We start from the raw sequence: 22,264 nt of genomic DNA on the forward strand, positions 1-22,264 counted from the left end.
AAGAGAGATAAACAAAAGGTGACAGAAGAAACTAAGAAGTGATAACTTGAAGAGAAGGGAGTAGAGACGTCTACTGAGTAAGCAGGTATAAACGTGTGTCTGAATCTTGGGCTTAAAAATAAACAAATGATTTCAAATTCATCAGTATGGAGTTAATAATGGATATCGCTGACATTTCTTAGGGAGAGAGAATGTAGACTAGGTAGGTCTGTAGCTAAAGCATCCAGGGAAACCTGGGAGAAAGGTGAGGAGTATTTTAAAAAGGCAACATCAACAAGAGCATCAAACTTTATAGAAAAAAGGAAGAGCATAAAGACTTTGCAATCAGTAAACCCCAGGCCCAGAAAATGGATTTAAAAGCTCAGAGTCTAGAAACACTGGATGACACGTTGCTTATGAAAACAGTTTCCCTAAATACAGAAGACAGAGGCCACACGGCGTTCTGGATGGAGTATGTGGTCACCAAGGAGAAGCAAGCTCCACTCCCATTATGTACATCATGGCCCAGATATGCAGAAATGTCTTGAGAAGTTAGACAGCTTGAAAGCATACCAGGAAATCAGTTTAAAATACAGCATAAGTAAGTTTTACCTTCTTGTGATTCTTGTAAACATTTCTGTGGGCAAATCCCTTTCCACAAAGCTTGCATTTGTAAGGTTTATCTTCGCTGTGTATTACTTTATGAGCGCCCACTTGATCAAGCCTCTTGAAAGATTTATTGCAAATCTCACATTTATAGGGTCGTTTTTCTGTAAAACATGAGTAGAGACAATCTCATATTTTTATAAAGGAAAAAAGGGAATGCATTCTTACTTTGTGTTATTTCTTATGGACAAATAAATTGAAGCATGGTCAAACAATCAAAAGAAAAAAGTAAAGAAAGCTACTCTGTGGTCCGTGCATATGAGACCTGTGAGCCTTCACTAATGGAAGGTGAGCTGCTTCTTTTACAAGCCTATTTTGTAAATTCAATGTATGAAATAGCTGTACACAGGAATTTTAAACTCAGTTAAGAAATCTTATTTCTGGTTGAAAAGGGGCCTCATCTGTGTGAGTTGAAATCAGTCACAGCCCCAAATGCTAAGAGTGGCCTGAGTCAAAGAGGTACAGGCCACAGCTGCCTTCTGTTGGGCCACGTGGGTGGCATGGAGGCAGAACTTCCAGTCCTCAGCACACCTCTCCATTTAGATGGGTATGGAAAATCCACATTCATGCAACATTCATATAATACTGACAACTACATTTCTTTTTAAATTTTAATTTGTTATAAGGAACATGTGATTCCTGGAGAGAGACAGAAAGAGAGAAAGGAAAAGCAAGAAAGCACTCCCCAGGGGGGAAGGATCATGCTGCAGTCTCTTTTCCTTCATTCTCCTCGTGGCATATGCATGTGCACTCAGCATGTTTTTCAAACTTCCAGGTCTGGGACTTGAACTGTGCAGTCGGTCATGTGTGGTTCAGCCACCTTAACCACCATACCATCTGGATAGCCTGACAACTGAGGATGTTGGGAAAGTCATGACGCATTTTTTTCTCTTATTCTATGCAAAAATGCATCATGACTTTCCCGACAATCCAATAATTCCTTTTTTTTATTTGTCAGAGGACATACACTCATGAGAGACAAAGAGAAAGACAGAGAGAAAGTGAGTAAACACTCCCCCATGAGGGACGGTCCACTGAAACCCCTTCTCCTCCTGTCAGGATTTTGTGCATGCACGCACACTCGCTCGCTGTGTTTTTCAAGACACTGGGTCCGGGACTTGAATCTCACAGTCAGCCATGTGGGATCCAGCACCTTAACCACCATGCCATCCACCAGATGGCCCCCAAAAACAAAATAAAAAAAAATACTGTGTATCAAACAAAACACAAAAGAAAGCCAACACTTGGGGAACTCTGATTATTTAATTTACTAAAATATCTATATCTAGATGCTCCAAACAAAGTAGGTATTCAAAAACTTTCTGACTTCAGGTTCAAGTACAGACACACTAAGCTCTAGAAAGAGAGTCTATAAAGCAAAAGTTATTTTCAGAGCTAACCTGTTAGTAAGATCTATTGGTCTTTCAGAAAAGTCATGATATGTTTTTCTATGTAAAAATTCATCATGGCTTTTCCGACAACCCAATATTAGTCGAACTTGCTTAAAATGAAACTATGGCTTTAAAACCTTAAGTTCTCAAAACCTATTTATGAATTTCTCACTGACATTTATTAGTAACTTAGAATGTAAAAGCAGCTAGAAACGTGAGAACTACTGTGAGTGTTGAATCTCTACGAAATGAGATACTATGCTAGCTAGCATAGCACATTGGATCTCATTTAACCCTCATAGCTATTTTGAAAGGTAGATACCAGTAACCCATTTCACAGATGAGAAACAAAAAAACTGAAGTCCCAGCAGGAGTAGGTGATAAATGAAATGATGACTATGAAGATTTTCCATAGCATTTACAAACACCACCTCATAATAAACTGAAATCTAGAGAATTAAATAACTCGTTCAAAATCACATGATTATACTTAATGGCCAAGCTAAAACTTACAGCCAGGCCTCCTGACTATCACTCTTACAGAGTTTCTGAAATTTCAAAATAATATTTTTATAGTGATTTCAGTATAAAAGAAAATATGCCGTTTACCTGAGTGGGTGATCATATGGCGCTTTAGTTGATTAGCTGAAATAAATTTCTTCATACATTCCTGACAATCAAATATCTCATGAATCTGCAAAAGGTTCAATGAACAGGTAAATCATCTGTCAAAGCCTAGTAAATACTGCAACCAAACTCTAATAAGACATTAGATACACCCAATTAAAAGAACAGTTTCAGTCAAAAAGAATTTAGGTCAATGAAAGCTGCCTATTGACTCAGTAGGGCTAACTTGGAGGATTATGCTACACTGAATGAAGGACTGCATTGAGCTAATGTTATGAACATTCTGCAAAGACAATTTGAGAGGCATTAGCTCCAGCTCCTGTAATCTGCCCTTAGGTAAGAATTCTACTATTAAGATATAAGAATACTAAAGGTTAGCCCAGCACCCAACTGCATAAGGGAGTCAGATCTTATATGGCCAACTACTGTTCAAATCCAGGCCCTAAAAGCTTGAAAACCATGCCAGGCATGTGTGCATGCATGACCAAAACTCCAAGATAGAGAAATGGAGAACGGACCCCATGGGCTCTGGAGACAGAAATGCATCCCCTTTGCCAATTTAAATAAGCAAATAAATAAAATTAAAGTTACGTCCTGTCAAATTACTTTGGGATACATCTATATACAAACAAAGAGTTAAGATTCATTTTACAAAATATAGATATTTGAACCCTGTCATGATGTGAACAAAAATCTAAATTCTATTTTAATATAAATTATTTTAACTAGTTTTGATTATCAATGTTAATAACTGTCATTTGTTTTTCAATATTAACTTTTCATGTCAAAATAATAACCTAGTAATTGTTATTACAAGGTGTGAAATTTATTGTCTATTATAATCATTTGTGCTAACAATGCTTTGACTTACAAATTTATGAGTGCATGCTTTATCATATTAATGCTCTAAAATAAAATCAAGTTCACTAAAACATTTTATAGGCAATTCATGTAATTATGAAATGATTACATTATATTATTTATAATTGTACTTTTCATTTTTCAAAATAATGCAGTGCTTGTCTCTGTTGTGAAAGACTGAACTATAATATGCATTCATTTTAGTAGCTAAATGTAACTGCCTATCACATTATAAATACACAAAAATGTATGGTTTCCTCGCTGGTTTCTATTTCCTGAGCAAATAGCACCTGACGAAACTTGAAAATGAGGAGGAAAATTACAAGTGAAGGATCCACCAGGACATGACACTTGGTATAGCAGAAAAGTTTCTTCTAACTTTGAGTAACAATAAAAAACTCAAAACTATTCTTTCGTAGTTCACTTTTCTTTCTCAAAAAATAAATATTTACTTAATTTTATTTATTATTATTATTTTTTATTTGACCAGAGAGAGACAGCAAGAGAGAGAGAGAAAATGAGAAACCAAGTCACCATGTCTGAGACTCAAACTACAGTCAGCCATGTAGTAGTCCAGTGCCTTAACCACGATACCACCTGCCAGTCCTATAGTTTACTTTTCTGCAAGTTAGTCCAAAATATGTTTGTACTTAAATTAATAACAAAGCTCTCTTAACACTGTAGGAAGTAAACTAGAAGTTTCCATAGCAGTCACTATAAATGACAAACAGGTCTCATGCTGTGATGAAGGTTAATCTTCATTTTACTGGCCTTTCTATGTTCCTGCAGGCTTGATGCTGAAGAACACTTCTTATTGCACACTGAACAGACGAGCTTTTTCTTGGGATCTCCTAAAACAGAAACAAAATACATCATAATATAAATGAGAACATTAAGAAGAACAGGGAGGCCCATTCATGTGGCCAAGATGGTGGGGGTGCTGCTCAGTGATGCTAGAGGCCACATGGGGTGGTTTCTGGATTCACATCCCAGAGCTACCCGGGAATGTCTGGCAGGCTGACAGGTGCACCCAGGATCCCGGCTGGCTGCAGGGTGGGGTGGGGGAAGGATCTCAGCATGAAGACCCTGCCAAGGGTGCCCTCGTTCTTTCACAAAACAAATAAATGGACGGGAGGGGGCAGGGAACAATAGATTTAGTGTTCCTAGGTAATGTGCAATTTCTTTTTTTGTGTGTTTTCTCATTTTTTTTCTTTTTATTTATTACCTTCATTTTCTATATGTATCATTATGGCATACAAAATGCATTTTCCCACCCAGAATACACTGTATATTGGCTCAAAGATATTACCATACATATTATGCAATTTCATTTTCCTAATTTAAGATTCTAAACTGTTCAGTGTTATAGAAACATGCATTAAACACAGATAAATAATTTGTGTTTTAAACCATTTCACTTTAATTTTTTACTTTTTTTAAACTTTTTTTTTAAGAATTAATTTAGGGTCAGCAGGTACCAGGTGGCTAAGAGTGCTGGACTCCCACATGGCTGACCGCAGTTCAAGTCCTGGACCTAGCAACTTGCTTTCTCACTTCTCTCTCTCTCTCTGTCCCTCTCCCTGGTCAAATTTAAACAAATAAATACATACATACATACATAACTAGATAAATAAAAATAAAAGTTAATAAAATAATTCAAAAAAGAATTTAATTTTATTTATTATTATTATTATTTAAATTTCCTATAGGGCCCATGTGATCATCAGAGAGAGATAAAAACGGGTGGGAGAGTGAGAAAGCAGGCCGTCGGGTCTAGGATTTAAACTGCTATCGGCCATGTGGAGTCCATTGCCCCAACACCACTCACCTGCTGGCCCCTAAGCTCTTTCTTTTTAAATGTGAGAAATCGTCAGCATTGGTATACCACTTTCTGCAAATACGAAAATAGGCCTTTCATTTTTCCCTATTAACATAGTAAGAGGAAAAACATGGTTCCACAAAAAATCAAAATGAAATTAAAATGAACCAAAAAAGAAAATTAAGATTTATTAATTCATAACTTGATTGTGCTACTTCATTTGTATTTCAACAGAATATTTTATTTAGTTAGCTGTGTTTTTTTTTAAAGATAGAATTCCTACATGATTCTTTCCAGCTCTAGATTCTTGCAAAATTTATGAACTTATACTTTATCAAATCAAATGTTAAAAACGAGAATGAAGTAAAATCAAGTACAATAAATTATGTTGGCAATTCATATTAGACACACCAAAACAAAGACCAATTTTCTTACCTAATGATGTGTTTAAGGTATTTCATTTCCCATTTTATATTTCACAGTAGCTGTAGAAATAGACTCAAGAGGCCAGCAGGTGGTACAGTGGACAAGGTGCTGGACTCCCACATGGCCGACTACCGTTCAATTCCAAGACCCACAGTGGGAGGACCAGCAGATGGCATAATGGTTGAGTTGCTGGACTCCCACATAGTTGGCCACAGTTCAAGTCCTGGACCCAGCAGCTTGAAACTCATGCTGGGTACATGTGCATGCATGGCCAATATCCCAAGAGGAAAATGAAGGAGAAGGGATTGTGGTGTGGCCATCCCTGCTGGGGGTGATTTCTAACTTTCTCTTTCTCTGTCTCTCTCTATCCCTCTGGCTAGTGCATGTGCCCTATAGCAAAAATCTCTCTTAAAAAATTTTTTTAAAAAGACTCATAATGGGTACATGTGCATATATGCCCAAAATCCCAGCAAGAGAATGGAGGAGAAGAGACTGTGGCATGGCCATCCACCCTGGGGGGTGATTTCTCAATTTGTCTCTCACCGTCTCTTTCTAGCAAGCGCACATACCTTATGGCAAAATCTTTTTAAAAAATTATCTTAAACATGATATAAAACAGTACCATTTGCATCACCATCAATAATTCCACTTTTTTCAAGTTTTAATTGATTTCAAATACACAAACAAAATAAACATGCAGTATAATGAACCACCATGCACCCATTACCCACACCAACGATGACTAACACTGTTCCAGGCCCAGACTCAACTGTCCCCCTTCCACTTCTCAATCATTTGAAACAAATCCAGAACAAGTAAAATCAATATAATGAAGTGATGGAATTCAATTTTTGTTATAGGACTGTATTTATAAAAGAGAAGTACTTTTTTAAAAAAGGAAAACAGGATGTATTTGTCTTATTATTCCAGACACCTATTTTATTCAAATGCACTGATTTTAGCATCCTCAATTGTATAGCCAAGACATTTTTTTCCTCCATAATTGAGTAGTCATAGGGCTACTAAAAGAAAATTCTCCCCAGCAAAATGAATTTTTGAGTGTATGTACTTCATCATCAAGTGCCTATACATATCTATTATACATGAGGCGCCACTTTTTCAACTACCAGTAGCTGCGGCTGTCCATCTTCCACCCACAGCCCTTCAGCCTTGGCCCACCCCTCATAGCAGTTGCTCCTTGAGACCAGGCCCCGTCCTTTCCACCACGGAGGTCAGAGAATGAAATGTGAGACCTCTGCTCCTGCCCCTGCTCCTCCTGCAGGCACTGAGGGTAATGAACCAAACCCCGTATTCAACTGTCTCTTTTCTCACGTCTGCTCCCTTTGGCATCCTACAACTGGAACCCTAGTTCCTTTGAGAAAAAATCCAGGAAAAGCTATGGCAATTCACCTGAGAATATAGCTTTATTATCTCCCATAAATACAGCTCCTTCCCTAGCATGCACAGAATCTGAGCAAAACAGAAAAATGGCAAGTGGGTTGAGGACCTCTGCCCCTTCACTCTCTTCTGTTTTCCCTTGGGTAACTGGAAATGTTCTCACCACCCTATCAACTTCCCTAGGTTCAAAGACAACAGCACCTTCTAAACTGTTTTACCGAGATTTAATACTATTTTAGGGGCCAGCAGGTGGTCTGGTGGTTAAGGCACAGGACTCCCACATGGCAGAGTATGGTTTGAGTCCTGGACCTGGTGGCTTGCCTTCTCACTTTCCTACTCTCTCTTTCTCCCTGGTGAACACATATACCCTATAGCAAACTTTAAAAATAATAAATAAATAAATAAATAAATAAATAAATAAATAAATAAATAAATAAATTTAAATAGTATTTTAGTTTTCTTACATTCAGGTGAATCTGGTATCACTTTCAATTCAACTTTTCAACAATACTGAGGAGAGGTCAGCAGGTGGCATGGTGGTTAAAGGTACTGAACTCCCACATGGCCGACTGTGGTTCATGTCCCAGACCTGGTGGCTTGCTTTCTCACTTTCCCTCTCTCTCTCCCTCTGTCTCTCTCTTATCAAATTGGAAAATAATAATTAATAAAGTTAAATAAAAATCACTCTTTTAAAAAAGATGGGGCTGACAGGCGGCATGGTGGTTAAAGGTACTGAACTCCCACATGGCCGACTGTGGTTCATGTCCCAGACCTGGTGGCTTGCTTTCTCACTTTCTCTCTCTCTCAGTCTCTCTCGCTCTGTCACTCTCTGGTCAAATTAAAATAAATAAAGTTAAACAAAAATAATTCTTTAAAAAGATAAAAACAATACTGAGGAACACATGCCTTATGGCAGTAGGCAATGGTGAAATTCATACGATTATATCTAATGCTGTCATTTAAGTACTCAAGCTGCAACACGCTGGGTTCAGCATGCTTCTGGAACTGATCTGAGAACCTGCACACCATATGTTTCAGTTCCTATAGAAAAACAGGATCCATATTTAAAATCTCAACCTCTCTCCTATCAGCATTCTCAATTCTTATCACCTAACAAGGGGTAGCTGCAATCCTAGGTAGAACCTGCAAGATCTTCCCTTGCCTTGAATACCTCTGCCTTGCAATACCAAAGAATTCTCTGACTATGCATGAGAACACTGCTTTGCCTAATATTCCAGCAGGGAATACCTCTTCCCCAAATGTCTCTGTAGCCACAGAGAAGGCAAAGGAGAGCACACGCATGAGAGACTGAAATCACATACCAACTCCAGCCATCACTATACATAGTGACATTTGGCTAAAACAGCAAAGTTCACATTTCATGCAATCTGCAATGCATAAAAAGAAAAAATAATAAAACCAGGGACCAGCAGGTGGCATAATGGTTAAGGCACTGGACTCTCATGTGATTGACTGAAGTTCAAGTCCAGGACCCAGCATCTTGAAACTCATGCTGGGTGCGTGTATGTGCATGCTCAAAATTCCAAGTGGAGAATAGAAGAGAAGGGATTGCATGCGGCATGGCCATCCTCCTGGGGGGATTTTCTTGCTTTCTGTCTCTCTGTCTCTCTTTGTTCCTCTGGTGAAAGCACATGCCCTGTAGCAAAAAGTATTTCAAATAAATAAATAAACAAAATCTCCTTTTATAAATAATTTCTTACAAAAATCACCAGGAATTTGCACGATTCGCTATATAATAATACCCAAGGCCATTTACAAGAAACCTCAAAGAAATGATGTGTCTAACACAGCCTGAAGACCACATGCCCAGGGACAAGAAGGCAAGTTTCCAGAGTTTCCGCATGCAATCTGGCTTTTTACTTAGTTCAGCAAAGTTAATTTTAAAACTGACATGAAAGTTTTGTTACAATACATTGCAGACATAGATGAAGAAAATTAAGAACAGCGTTTTAACCAGAACAGCATTAAACTAATTTTTTAAAAAGCTATGAAGGCGAGTTCTATCAAAAAGTTATGCTTGCTTTTTGTAATCATAGAAAAGGCTCCAGTATACTGAATTCAGAAAAATACCATCTTCACTATATCACCCATAGAACCTTCAAAAAGAAAGAAACCAGAACACAGTGATGTCCCAGTGACGAGCTCCGATCTGAAGACATATTATACTAGTCCTACACCACCCTGAGCTTTCATGTGACGCTCACACCTAATGTGTAGCATCAACCAATGACGCCAAGTCCGAATCAGCTGTCATGCTTGTCCTGGCCTCTGCAGTTTCAGTGTTGTTCCAAACTCCCGGACAAGGAACAACTATAGACTAAAGATGCTGGGTACAGACTATCCTTTTCACCTGAATGTAGGAATAAACAGGAAAGGAGAAAAGAAATCCATTTTCCTCTCTAGTCACAGACACATTTCCACCCGCTTGCCAAGAGCCGAGGAGGAAAGGAAAGCCATGAGAATAGGATAGGCATAGAAAAATTTGCAGAGTTCCATGAACCTCAACCTCCTTTAAAAATGAGACACCGAGGAAGTAAAAAGTGAGCTGCGACAATACTACATCTGTTCAACTCAGCACAACCGAGTAAAGCCCTAAGCCAAAATATACCCATGGACTGCCCACTATCGGCTACACAGATACAGTCTAAATGATTTTATATATTACTATGTTGTGCTGGCCATAGCCTAGTGGTTAAGGGTGCCAGACCCCACATGGTGGATTGTGGTTCAAGTCCCAGCCCTTTTTGTTTGAAAAGCATACTGATGAATCCCAGCTGGATGGAGAAATGGAGGAGAAGGGATTGAGGCTTAACTACACCCCACTAGGGGGTGCTTTATCCCTCTCTGTCTCTCTCTGCCGAACACACTTGTCCCCAGGCAAATGAAAATGTTTTTAATGTTTTCGTATTTGGCTAACTATTAGATGGAGCTCAAATAGCATTTGCTTTATTAATTCAAATGTATTACATTCCCCATCATAATGTGGTTTTAAATTTTCTCCAACATAGAAAAAAAAATAAGCATTTAAAATATTAAATTTCACTGTAAAAATATGAAGGCAGCGAGCTATCAGGTGATGTGGTAGTTAAGACACTGGACTCTCACGTAGCCAATCTGGTTTGAGGCCTAGACCCAGCAGCTTCGAAATTACGACAGACACATGTGCATTCGTGCCCAAAATCTGGAGAGGAGAATGGAAGAGAAAGGATGGCTCTGTGGCCCTTTGCCCTGAGGGATGATTTCTCACTTTCCCTCTCTCTGTTTCTGTCTTATATATATATATATGTCATATGTATAGGTAGAAGAGCATCACTTAATAGTTCCAAAATGTATCTATAACACCATAGTCAATTTTAACAGTGTATGGATGAGAAATTCCATATGATCAAACATTAAAATTATAATTAATCGTCAGTGCATCTACCTAGGTCTACAGTTATGATAAACTGGGAGATGTGAAAAATGCCCAATCTGCTGAAATTAACTTAAAAAAGAAGCAGTGCTCAGTGGAAGGCAAGCCCCTGCTGCCAGAGCTCCACACCTGTGTGAAACAATGGGAAAGCCGGCTCTTCCTCGGGCGAGACCCGAGCACAGATCGCCCAAGCCAGGGAGAGGAAGCCCCTCCACAGGGCCCTCCAGCGACTCCTCACCAGTGTGGACATTCTCCTGGTGTCTTCTCAGGGCATCCTTGCTCTTCAGTCTCTTCCCACAGCTGTCAGCCTTGCACACGAACCTGACCTCCCGCCGGCAGATATCCTGGTGCTGCTCAAAACTGCAAGATAGCCAACAAAGACAAACAGGACCAAGAAACGTGAGGCAGCTACACCATGCCAAGCTCACCACGGGGGTATGGACCTCACGCTCCCTAGTACCATTTCAGGATTATTGCATGCATTATCTAGGCAGGTAAAGAAGGTAGCACTGAATTCTGCAGTCCTACGATAATCGCTCAGAGGCATGAAAACACACATGCAAAGCATGACCCATGACTGTAGAAGGTCATCTGATAACTCAGCACACAACCTTGATGCCGAACTGAAGGAAGAACTGCAAACGGAGCACTGGAAACTTCGCGAAGAATCCTTCAGACTGCTTTTTGCTGTACAGTGAAGAACACTGAAGGGAAAAAAGAAAAGGGAGAGAGAGAAACACAACTGAAAAATCTAAGCTGCAAAGGTAGGAGAATATTCCAGCTCTGAGTAAAGTCACATCGGTGATCCCTCTTTTCATTCTGTCTTTTGCCTTCTTACATTTTTAAATAGGGGGTTGTTGAAAAAATCATGATACATTTTTTGCATAGAAAATGTAGAAAAAATATATCATGACTTTTCCAACAACCCAACAGGATCTTATTTAACTGTATGCCCCAGTTCATCAACAATATGTTTTTTGTGGATTATTTAATACTAGGGCCCAGAAACTAGTGCAGTGGTAAAAGGTAATACTCTGTGAGGCAATCCCAATGGAAAGGATCCCAGTTCAAGTCCATAGACCTTCCTGAATATACCTGGCATACACTGAGAAGGGATTGCGGAGAGGCCACCCCTCCAGGAGGGGATTTCTTATTTTCTGTCTCTTTGTCACTCTCTTGTCTCTTTGGCAAGCACATGCGTCCTATATATAACAAAAATCTCTCCAAAATAATAATAATAATAAAAGCCACATACAGAACAATGTGTAGGATCATTTAATTCATCATTCTGTCATATCCTGTATCTATTCATCTTTAAATTATTCCTCCAAAGTTGGTGCGAAATACACAGTGCTTCCCAAAATGTCCATGTATTCTTTAGACTCTGAACCCTCCCCATGTCTTAAACCTTTCTGTGATTCCAAAGGGAATATCAAACACAGACAACCGAAACTTGATCTGTCAACTCCAAGTACCCGCTAAATTACACTGAACCTCAAATTAGTAAACCAATGAGCTCGACGTGGAATGGCAAGTTATTAAATGGACAGACCGATTAGCATAAACAATGCTTACTTGTTAAATTTTATAATCAGAATAGCTCAAAAATTAACATACTACACTAAGAGGAGATGAGTTGATGACAATGACCATATAGAAGGCTTACTGTGTCCCACTCACTGACACAAACACAGAAACGTTTGCACACACACACATGCTTGCACACATACAGATTAGAAACCCCGAGTTAAGCCAAATGGTTAAACAAGGTATTAGCTTATCATGAATATACGCACTGTCTTTGCAAAGCCTGCCTAACTGGGAATTTCTTTCCACAGTTCTTGCACTTAAATTCTTTCTCCTCCACAGGCTTCTGGTGCAGCGCCTGAAGATGTTCTGCAAGAATATCTTCACTGGGAAAACTTGATTCACACTGGGGACAGGCGTGGTCCTCTTTACAGGCAAGGCGATCTGTACAGTCATAAAGAAACAGACTTACAAACAGAAACTCAGAGCCAAGAATTGCTCCATTTTGCCCTCATTTGAAAATTAAAATGAATTTTGCTAACAGGTATCACATTAGTAAATTCTTATTATCTCTATGAGTATTAATAACATTGTCCTTAAAAAAATAAGAGGAGCTAGAGAGAAATATACCATATAATGTAAATAATGTTATTTAAATAAATTTAATCATTTAAATGTACTAAATAAAATTGAAATCATTTTATTTGTGTTTCACCAAATTATATCAAATCAAACTGAATTTTTTTAAAACATTGTCTTAATTGTTTATTTTATTTTATTTATTATTATTTCAAATTTGACCAGAGAGAGACACACACAGAGAGAAAGGGCAAGTGATAAAGTAAGCTGCCAGGTCAGGACTTGAACCAAACACCACTCCATCTGCCAGCCCCCAAACTGAATTTTTAATTGATCCTAATATGGAGTTATTACAGATGTTGAACTACAAAAAAAGTTTCTCCTGAAATAGGTCATCTTTGGCTCCCTTTTAGCTTCACCAGAAGAAAACTTCAACAGAGACAAACTAAATTGAATTCCCAAGGGTTATCACACATGTAAATTTAAAAAAATGCACAAGTAAAAAAAATAGTGCTGGCTACAGTGCAATGAGTGAAGCTCTACTGTTTCACGTGGACAGATATAGCCCTACCCAAATTTCTTAGTGTGCTGTTTAAATTACATTTTCCTTCCTGATTATCAGAGAAAATTAGATTTAGAAAATATAAAGAAAATAAAAATCACCAATAAGCCTGTCATGAAGAAACACCGCTGTAATTTAGTTCCAGGCCTGACTTGTTTTTTGTGCATACCTATTTTATGCACCATCTAGGAATAACTACTCTAATAATAATACTTCACATGCTGCTCTTTTTTTTATATTTAAGATCTACTTTCAAGTCAACTTTTTTTTTTTAAAGGTAACAAAATTTACTTAACTAAACTCTCCATGGTAAGACATTTAGGTGGCTTTTTCTTTTCTTTTCTTTTACTGCTTTTTTTGGTCTTTATTTTTGTTTTCATTATGTGTCTTCACTTTTATAAATAAGACACTAAGAATTCTAAAATAAACATAGCAACAATACATGTATCTGTTTCACAGAGAGAGGGAAAACTCCTTTGGTTTCTATTTATTCTTTTGACAAAGGTAACAGAAACTAGTACTTAAATAACTAAAGAAGAAATCAGGGCAGATGAATAGATTTATTTTTACATTAGAATAATGCACACCCAAAATATGAAATCAAAGGAAACAGAATAATATGGAAATAAACCCCAGTTCGCCAAATCTGACATACCAAATAGCATAATGCATATTTGAAAAACAGAATCGTCTGAGCCTACACTCCCCTTCCCCCCCTTAAATAATCTACCTGAAACAAAGAAGCATAACCGTAAGCTGTAATGGTGAGAGAATGCTCAGACTTCCTACGCTGAGCAAGTCACCAACTCTCTGAGGCTTTCCTTTTGCACACGAGAAAGGTGAGTACAGAGGCAAGGTGTGAAGATGGGCCCTAGATCCTAAGGAATTGCCAATGACATACCATTAGAATATATAATTGATATAAAAGCAACAACTTGGAACCAGCGTCGCTTCTGAAGTGATTTTCTACACAAAATGGAAAAGTACTGTGTGGTAAGCAGCAGCCTGTTGTCTGCACATCCCCACAACTCCTGTGCTGAAACCTAATCCCCAAGGGAGCAGAATTAAGAGGTGGAGCCTTTAGGAGGTGATTAGGTCATGAAGGCTCCAACTTCATGAATATGCTTAATATTCTTATAAAAGAGGCCCAAGGGAGTTTTTCTGCCCCTTCCATAATAGAGGAGCCATCTGTGAACAACAGGCCCTCACCAGACACCAAATCTGCTGGTCACTTGAGCTTAGACTTCCCATGCTCCAGAACTGTAGGCAATAAAGTTCTGTGGCTTATAAATTACCCAGTCTACGGTGCTTTCTTATCACAGTCCAAACGATCTAAGAAATAATCTAGTACAAAACGGGAGTATCTGTGAGATCACTCATAAGTCCCTGGAGAGTAAAATACGGCATTACATTGATAGAAAGAAAGCGCACTAATAATTCACCAGCAGCTGACAACCCAGTAACACCCATCTCCTGGATGGCAGGTCTGGGATTCGAGCCAGAAGAACCTGTGGTCAGCTAAAGTTTTTGATCACCCAACTACGACAATCTAGCAATCCTGTTAGCTCTGTGATCAGAATAGGAGATTCCCAGAAGTTTTACATTCTCTGAAAATCTCTAACAAGAATGAGGCCCCAGAATCAAACTGCTAGGATCCAGGGACCTCCCTTCACACCTTACCTCTGCAGGCACTTCTTTTCCTGTGCAAATAAGAAACTGAAGTCTCAGAGAGTTAGTGACATGCTCAATGCTACAGGACTGATTAATATCAAAGCCAAGAAAAGAATGCAGAAATTCTCACTAAATGCTCACCACCTGTCAACCCCCACATACCAGGGAAGGTAGTGAGGGCCAGCAGCTGCCCCAGCAATGCAGTTTCCCCTCACCTGTACAATCCTAGAGTATATTCATTACTCACTCCCAATGTTCTTTTCCTTTAAAAAATGAGCACACACCTGGGAACCTGCTGAGAGCAATTCTGACAAAACTTTCTCTCAAGGGAACCAGCAGTTAGCGTAATGGCCATGTCGCTGGACTCCCACATAGTCGACCGCGGTTCGTGTCCCGGACCCGGTGGCTTAAAATTCACGCCGGGCACGTGTGCGTGCGTGCCCAAGATCCCGAGAGGAGAATGGAGGAGAAGGGATTGCGGCGTGACCATCCCCCCTGGGGGGTGATTTCTCGCTTTTTGTCTCTATGTCTCTCTCTGTCTGTCTGGCGAGCGCACGCACCCTACAGTGAAAATCTCTCCAAAAAAAAAAAAAACTTTCTCTCGAGAACTCCATATTATAATGATCCATAATGCTACCACGGTTCAAACCACATCTCTTCTATAACTTTTATTCTCTCAGATAACCAAATGCCATACCTTTTTTCCCAGCTGTTGACTGTCTTTTAGAATTTTCAACTTCTCCTTCTTTGATCACTGTCACAATTTGCTGTTCTTCCTCATCGGCTTCCATGTCACTGTCCAGGTAGCCAATCAGAAGCTCTGTATCTGTTTCTATGTCTTCAACTGCCAAATAGAAAATGTTTTCTCCTTCCTGAAACAAAGTTTCAAAAAATGCTAAACCATTCATTCGTATCTAACAGTAATTAAGAAGAGTATCTATCCATGTGCCCATGAAAAGATGCTATTACTCTTTTATATCTAATTGATCCACACACTGAAAAGGGTAAGTGACAATATTTAGTCATCTGGCACATAAGATACAAATACATATTTGTAAAAACATAATTATATATAAAACAAAATGAAATAATTATGTAAACATTTTATTATGAATATTTTGCATTATTAATTGTCCTACAAGTAACACTTTGTGGAAGCTTATTACTTTGCGGCCATCCATAATTGCAGTTTGTCAGGAAACAATGTCATTTACACACTCAGAGAACAATACAATATCAACAATTTCCTGGTGATTAACATTAAATCCAAAACTGGGGAGAGAAAAACAACCTCTCACGTTCCAAAACACACCAGAGGATGATCTGCAAATGTGTCCCCTAAAATTTTCAAACAGCTGGGTAAGAAATAGGAAAAAGAGTAAACATCTGGGCAGTCCAAAGCGTTGACTGAGCCATCATGTATGCTGCAACTTCTCAGCCTAACAGATGGAAGAAAACATTTAAAGAAGTCCACTATTGACATACTGAAACTTTTTAGAAAATTCCAGAAGACAGAAATCAGGCATTGTCTAAATGATAGATTACCAGTGCAAGGAAAAAAAAAAAATCTACACCAAAAACAGATTCAGAAGAAGAATGCTGCAAAGAGCCTTCTTTCCAAGGGGACTCCAGAGAAACATCACGCTCGGAATCAAATGCAGCAAAAGCCCCTCTGGGCCATGGGCCAATCACTAGGGAAGCCAGAACTGGGGCTGCTTTGCTGGCTCTCCCCAGGAAAAAGCACCCAGAATTGCTCTTTCAGACAGTTGAGGGTTTGTTCTGGGAAGGTTCCGAGTTTGGCTGCTGAGGATAAAGAGAAGCAAAGCATAGCCTGAATTTATTGAACCTTCGTGGTGGGCAAAGGGAGGAAAGGACAAGGAAAATAAGCTCCACTCAGGAGTGAAATTCAATAAAGCTCCGAGCACAGAACAAAGTGGTCTTCCCTTTGGCAATACCACAAAAACCTACCTAAAGGAGGAGGAGGACGACAAGGAAGGGAGAGAGGTAAGAGGACAGACAAGAGGTGGGAGGAAGAGGAGTGGGTAATGAGTGCACAGGTGGGTAAGTGGACAGACACACAAACAGAACCTCCAGGAACAACCGGAAGGCTGTGGGCCAGACTGTTTATATGGTTATGATGTTGAGGATGGGAGAGGGGCAATTATCCTACACTCAATATGGTTTTAGTTGGGGGTTTTTATTTTACATTTTTACAATAAGCATAGATTATTTTGTCATTCTAAAAACAATATATGTTAGAAAATTCCATAGAAGTGGCAGAAATGATGATCATATTCATCCAATTCTGGGGAAAGGAGGTTTGGTTCGAAAGTTCAAAGCACTGAAGCAAATTGAACCATTAGCTTCACTTAATTAAAGGACATTTCTATAATATTTAGAGCACTCTTGGAAGTTTCTGAATTTCATACCTCCAGGAACATGAAAAGTTATTTCTAATTGCAATCGTTACTCTCAGTGCTGTATCTCTTGCATTTTGAAAGACATTATGAGCTTTTCACCTGCCACACATGGCATCTACAAGTGCTCTATTTAACACAAGAGCAAGTCTGCAGTAGGGGAAATTTGCAAATTCATGAGTTATACACAAATCTCCTATGAAATGTTGAGACTGTCTGTCTCATCTTCCAGAAAAAGCTGCATCAAGTTTATTCTCCATGTCACCACCAGGTCTGGAATAGCAAATGGTAATTAATTCTTTTCAAGGGACTATTAGCATAGACCCAATAGATAGAAATTTCAATGAATTAAAAAGGATGATTGGCTAAGAAAATACTGTGGCTAAGAAATTTTAATTATAAAAATTTTTCTAAATATTATGCTTTCTAAAAACCATTCACAAGTAAGTAGATGAATTAAGAGATGTTAGTAAACACACACACACACACACACACACACACACACACACACACATATTCTGGTAAAGAGAGATCTTCTTAACTCCAAAGTGGAAATTCCCTGGGTCTGAAAACCATTGACCATTGACTGAGGAGTTACCCAAAGCATCTCAGGACTCACCTAATGAAGACTTCAGAACACAATCATAAATCTCAGTGCTTATCTGATCAATAGCCAAGAAAGTTAATTGAAACGTCTTTCTAGCATGTAAGTCATTAATCTTGTGATGGCCTGCATAGCACCAAGAAAAGATAATAATGTTTAATTTTAAGACATGATAACGCTCACTTAAATTGCAATTGTGAGACATAGTGTGTGTATGTAGGGGGGCTGTAATAAAAGAACACTTCAATATGCCAGCTAAAACTTTAATGAAAGGAATGGCAGCATTACAGTATCTAAAGAACCAACCAATCATGTTTCCCCTGTTTCCCAAATATGTGATATGAAGAGGAATTTAATTATAATCTATGTATCTAATGCTCATATCTAAATCTCTTTCTACACATAACTCTTACCACTGTGTAGGCCAAGAGAGTCTTCTTTTTCATTTGCTGCCACATTATTAAGAAATATTCTTTGGGCAAGCCCATAACCTAGTGGTTAAGGGAGAGAGATCACACATGGCCAACCTTGGTTTGAATCCCAGCTCCAGCAGCTTGATTTGCATGTGTGCACCAAATCCTGATAGGACGCAGAAATGGAGAAGGGATTGTGGTGTAAACACACCCCATTGGAGAGTACTTTCTCTCTCTTTAGCCCATGTGCCTTCCGTAAATATTTTTTTTATATATATATAAAAAGAATCCTCTTCAGGATCAGCAGATGGCATAATGGTTACTTTGCTGGACTCTCACGTAGTTGATCGACCTCAGTTTGAGGGCTGGACCCGGTGGCTTAAACTCACACTGAATGCATGTAAGTGCGTGTCCAAGATCCCGAGAGGAGAATGGAGGAAAAGGGATTGCAGTGTGGCCATCTGCCTGGGGGATGATTTCTCACTCTCACTTCCTGTCTCTGTCTTTCCAGTGAGTGCACGCACCCAAAAGATAGGAAAAAAAAAAAAGATAGGAAAAAAAAAAAAACCCTCTTTAAAAAAAAGTACCTTCTTCTTTTTAGAATTGATTTAGCTCTTCTTTTTGGACAGAAAAGCCCTCACCAGAGGGACAGGAAGAAAAAGAGAAGGTGGCCCTCCATGGGGCATGGTCTTGCGCAGTCCCTCTTCTTCCATTTCTCCATTCCTCCGTCAGGTCAGGACTTTGGGCACGCATTCGCATGAGCCCCAAGCATTTTTCAAGCCACTGGGCTGAGATCCCAACCCCCAATGGCCCTGTAGGATCCAGTTACCTCTGTGTGCCTTGCGCCTGACTGCTATGTCCTGAAAATATCCTCTTAAATTGCTTCTTTGCCTACACTGCACTGACTTCTAAATACCTTACAATCCGTACAAGTCTTTTCGTGTTCTTCTCTTCCTTCCAAAGCTCCTGTTGTCAAAACTTGCCATATTACTAATCTCCAGAGCCATTTTCCCCACCTATCGATGCATTTCAGGCTGGATCTTCTGCCCTTTGAAGGAAAGGACTGAAAGAGTGTTCCGCCAATGCTCTGGGACTATGTGAAGTACGTGTTGTCATTAGCCTGCTATAAAATTGTGCTCCGCATTTGATTCTTATTTTAATGTTCCAATCCAGTGATTTACTTCTCCTTGTTGCAGCTCTCCTTTCCAGTCATTATTTCATGGCTTGATCTCTGAACACAGACTCTTTAAGACCGCGTGACCCTTGCCTTTATATCTTAAGGATTATCCACCTTCCTGTGCCTCCATCTGAGGGCTGGGGCATCCTTACCTCGGCTGCCACTGACTCCTGGTGATTTTGCTAAAAACACCTGGAAAGGTGTTGAACATCATGGTCTGCTGCTCAAAAGCAAACATGCCTAGCATGGGTTTCATGGTACTGTAAAATCTGAATACAACATAAAATAAATGATTTTACATGTGCTATTCCTCTCTCGCATTAGCATTTCTGTCCATCTTTTTAAATTTTTGGTGCTCCTCAGTCCTGTTTCATTTGCTTTATTTTATTTGCACACCATTGTTGGCTCATTATTTCTACTACAAATTGTTTGTAATCAAAAAGTTGCAAAACTCTGAATGTCCAATGATATTGTCATCCTGGATCTCATGATCTTGTGTTCCGTTCACCTGTTCTCACGCTAACACGATCTTCTGGTGTGGACCCCTGATGCCAACCACTTGTCTGAGTTACAACTAAAGCAAGCAACCATCTGGTTACGGGGCACTTGGGACTCTCAGTGTGCTAAACCTGGGAGAGCCTCAGGCAAAGCAAGACAGTTGGTCACCCTAACTGTACCCATCGTGCTCACCAGAATCCTATTCTTAGATCCACCTCCTTCCCTATCTCCAGGCCCCAGTCAGGATCTGCATTAGAACCAGTCATGCCCCAAATAGCAGGTAGAATCCCATAATCTGAACCCATTACATTCTCTCACTCCAACTATCCTTCAAATGAGCCACTTCTTCTTCAGTTCACTTTCACACTTCCTCTTAGCAAGCCCTGAGCTGGGGCGGGTCCCACAATGCAGCAATTACCTGGTATCCAGAGAAACCAGATGCCATGTGACCAACTAGGGATGAACTCTAAGTCCTGGTGGCAACATACCAGAAACATGCATGTGCCCAGGAACCTAACATGAAGGGCAGGTGGAAGAAGTGCAACCAGCCAGAACTGTAGCAAGGAGCCATGGGGCAGTAATAAATAACTGGGTTCTGGATATACTTTGAAAGGAAAGTCCTAATAGACTCTGCAAGAAGTGTGCAAGAAGAAGGGTGAGTCCAGAGTGATGAAGTTTTCCTTCAAAACTTCAGAGATGTTGCTCTACTTAATAAGGATTCTTCCTAAGGATTCAAATAAAAACTGGTTACCATGAATTTTTGCTTTGAATCTTCTGGGTTGTCTGGAAATTCATGATAGATTTTTGCATAGAAAAACAGAAAAATATGTCATGACTTCCCCAGTGACCTAATATATCTTCTACCTTATGTTTATATATTTTTTGCTTGTGGTCCTTCACTTAGATATTCAAGAGGAAGAATGGTCTTCAAAAGGTTCATAGAAAATATTATAAAAAACTGTACGGATTTAATTTTTTTTTTGCACCAAGATAAATTCATATGTTAGCTCCATTTATCCATGAATCTTTGTCCCCTTGTCATTTTAGTCATTTATTTTATTTTATTTTTTTAGAGAGAGATTTTTGCTCCAGGACATGTGTGTTCACTGGAGAGACAGAGAAGATGGAGAGACAGAAAGAGAGAAATCACTCCCCAGGGGAGAGGGCCACACCACAATCCCTTCTCCTCCATTCTCTGTTCAGAATTTTGGTCATGTGTGCAAACACACCCAGTGTGAGTTTCAAGCCTCCAGGTCTGAGACTCGAACAGCAGTCAGCCATGTGAGAATCCAGTGATGTAATCATTATGCCATCTGCTTATCCCTCAACCATTTTTTTTAAAGCTACTTACTATCCTTCAATAAATCTACAAGGTTTGTCATTCACATCTCCAATGACAAACATATATACTTTGGATGATAAAATACTTGCAAAGCTCTTCTTCTGGACAGCTAATGCATTTTGACAAGAGACGCAGAGAGTAGGATCCTGTTTTATTGAATAAAGCTGGAAAAAAATAGTGATGGCTCAGATTTTATTAGACTCATCATTTTGATAACATCATGTAATGTGGAATTCAGATTTTCAAGCAAACTTACACACACAAAGAAACACACAAGGGTTTTTCTAAATATACTGGTTGCCAAGGTTTTCAAAACAAACTTATTTAATAAAATAAACAAATCTGGGGGAAAAAAGCAATATTCTGGATAAGATAATTCACCAGAAAAGTGAGAGGTATGGGCTGTGACAGAGCACTCTCTGGAGTGCTCCACCAAAAGTCTGACGCCGAAACACTCATCTTAAATTCAGAAGGCTGAGAAGAGTAGCTGTAAGTGGGAGACCACTGAGACAGAGGAACACTGTTCCACATGAACACAGCACTTGGCAGTTTTCTAGTTCATCCTTCACTTTACATTTCATCTCCCTTTCACATTAACCTTTGAGATATGGATGGAACGTCAAGCACATTGGGCAGATGATGGGCTTTGAAGTCCAACATCCTAGTACACAACACACTAGTTGTGGATTCTTAGGAAAGTTTATCCAAACACCTCTGAGTCTCAGTTTCCTCATCTATAAATGGAGTCAGTAGTAGCTACTTCAAAGAGTTGCTTTAAAAATTAAATAATATAGAATATGAAAAAAGAACTATTATATAGTAGGCACATAGGAAATGGTTATCATGAAGGTCTATCTACAGCAGGCATGCCTCC

At 39.2% G+C, this 22,264-nt stretch overlaps 1 protein-coding gene across 3 annotated transcripts in view; it reads right to left on the reverse strand.

Annotated features, from left to right (window-relative positions):
• The window catches only part of PRDM5 (PR/SET domain 5), a 150,826-nt gene that overhangs the window by 61,715 nt on the left and 66,847 nt on the right, over window positions 1-22,264 (reverse strand). For all 3 annotated transcript variants that reach the window (XM_006153109.3, XM_006153108.3, XM_006153110.3), the window contains 7 exons: window positions 15,637-15,811; window positions 12,397-12,571; window positions 11,212-11,304; window positions 10,839-10,960; window positions 4,296-4,375; window positions 2,646-2,730; window positions 592-749 (listed from right to left, as the gene is read on the reverse strand). In XM_006153109.3, coding sequence (XP_006153171.1) covers window positions 592-749; window positions 2,646-2,730; window positions 4,296-4,375; window positions 10,839-10,960; window positions 11,212-11,304; window positions 12,397-12,571; window positions 15,637-15,811 — 888 coding nt within the window. The remainder of the gene's footprint in view (window positions 1-591; window positions 750-2,645; window positions 2,731-4,295; window positions 4,376-10,838; window positions 10,961-11,211; window positions 11,305-12,396; window positions 12,572-15,636; window positions 15,812-22,264) is intronic.

The sequence above is a fragment of the Tupaia chinensis genome, unplaced genomic scaffold (genome assembly GCF_000334495.1).
Source record: "Tupaia chinensis unplaced genomic scaffold, TupChi_1.0 Scaffold000362_1, whole genome shotgun sequence".
NCBI lineage: Eukaryota > Metazoa > Chordata > Mammalia > Scandentia > Tupaiidae > Tupaia > Tupaia belangeri.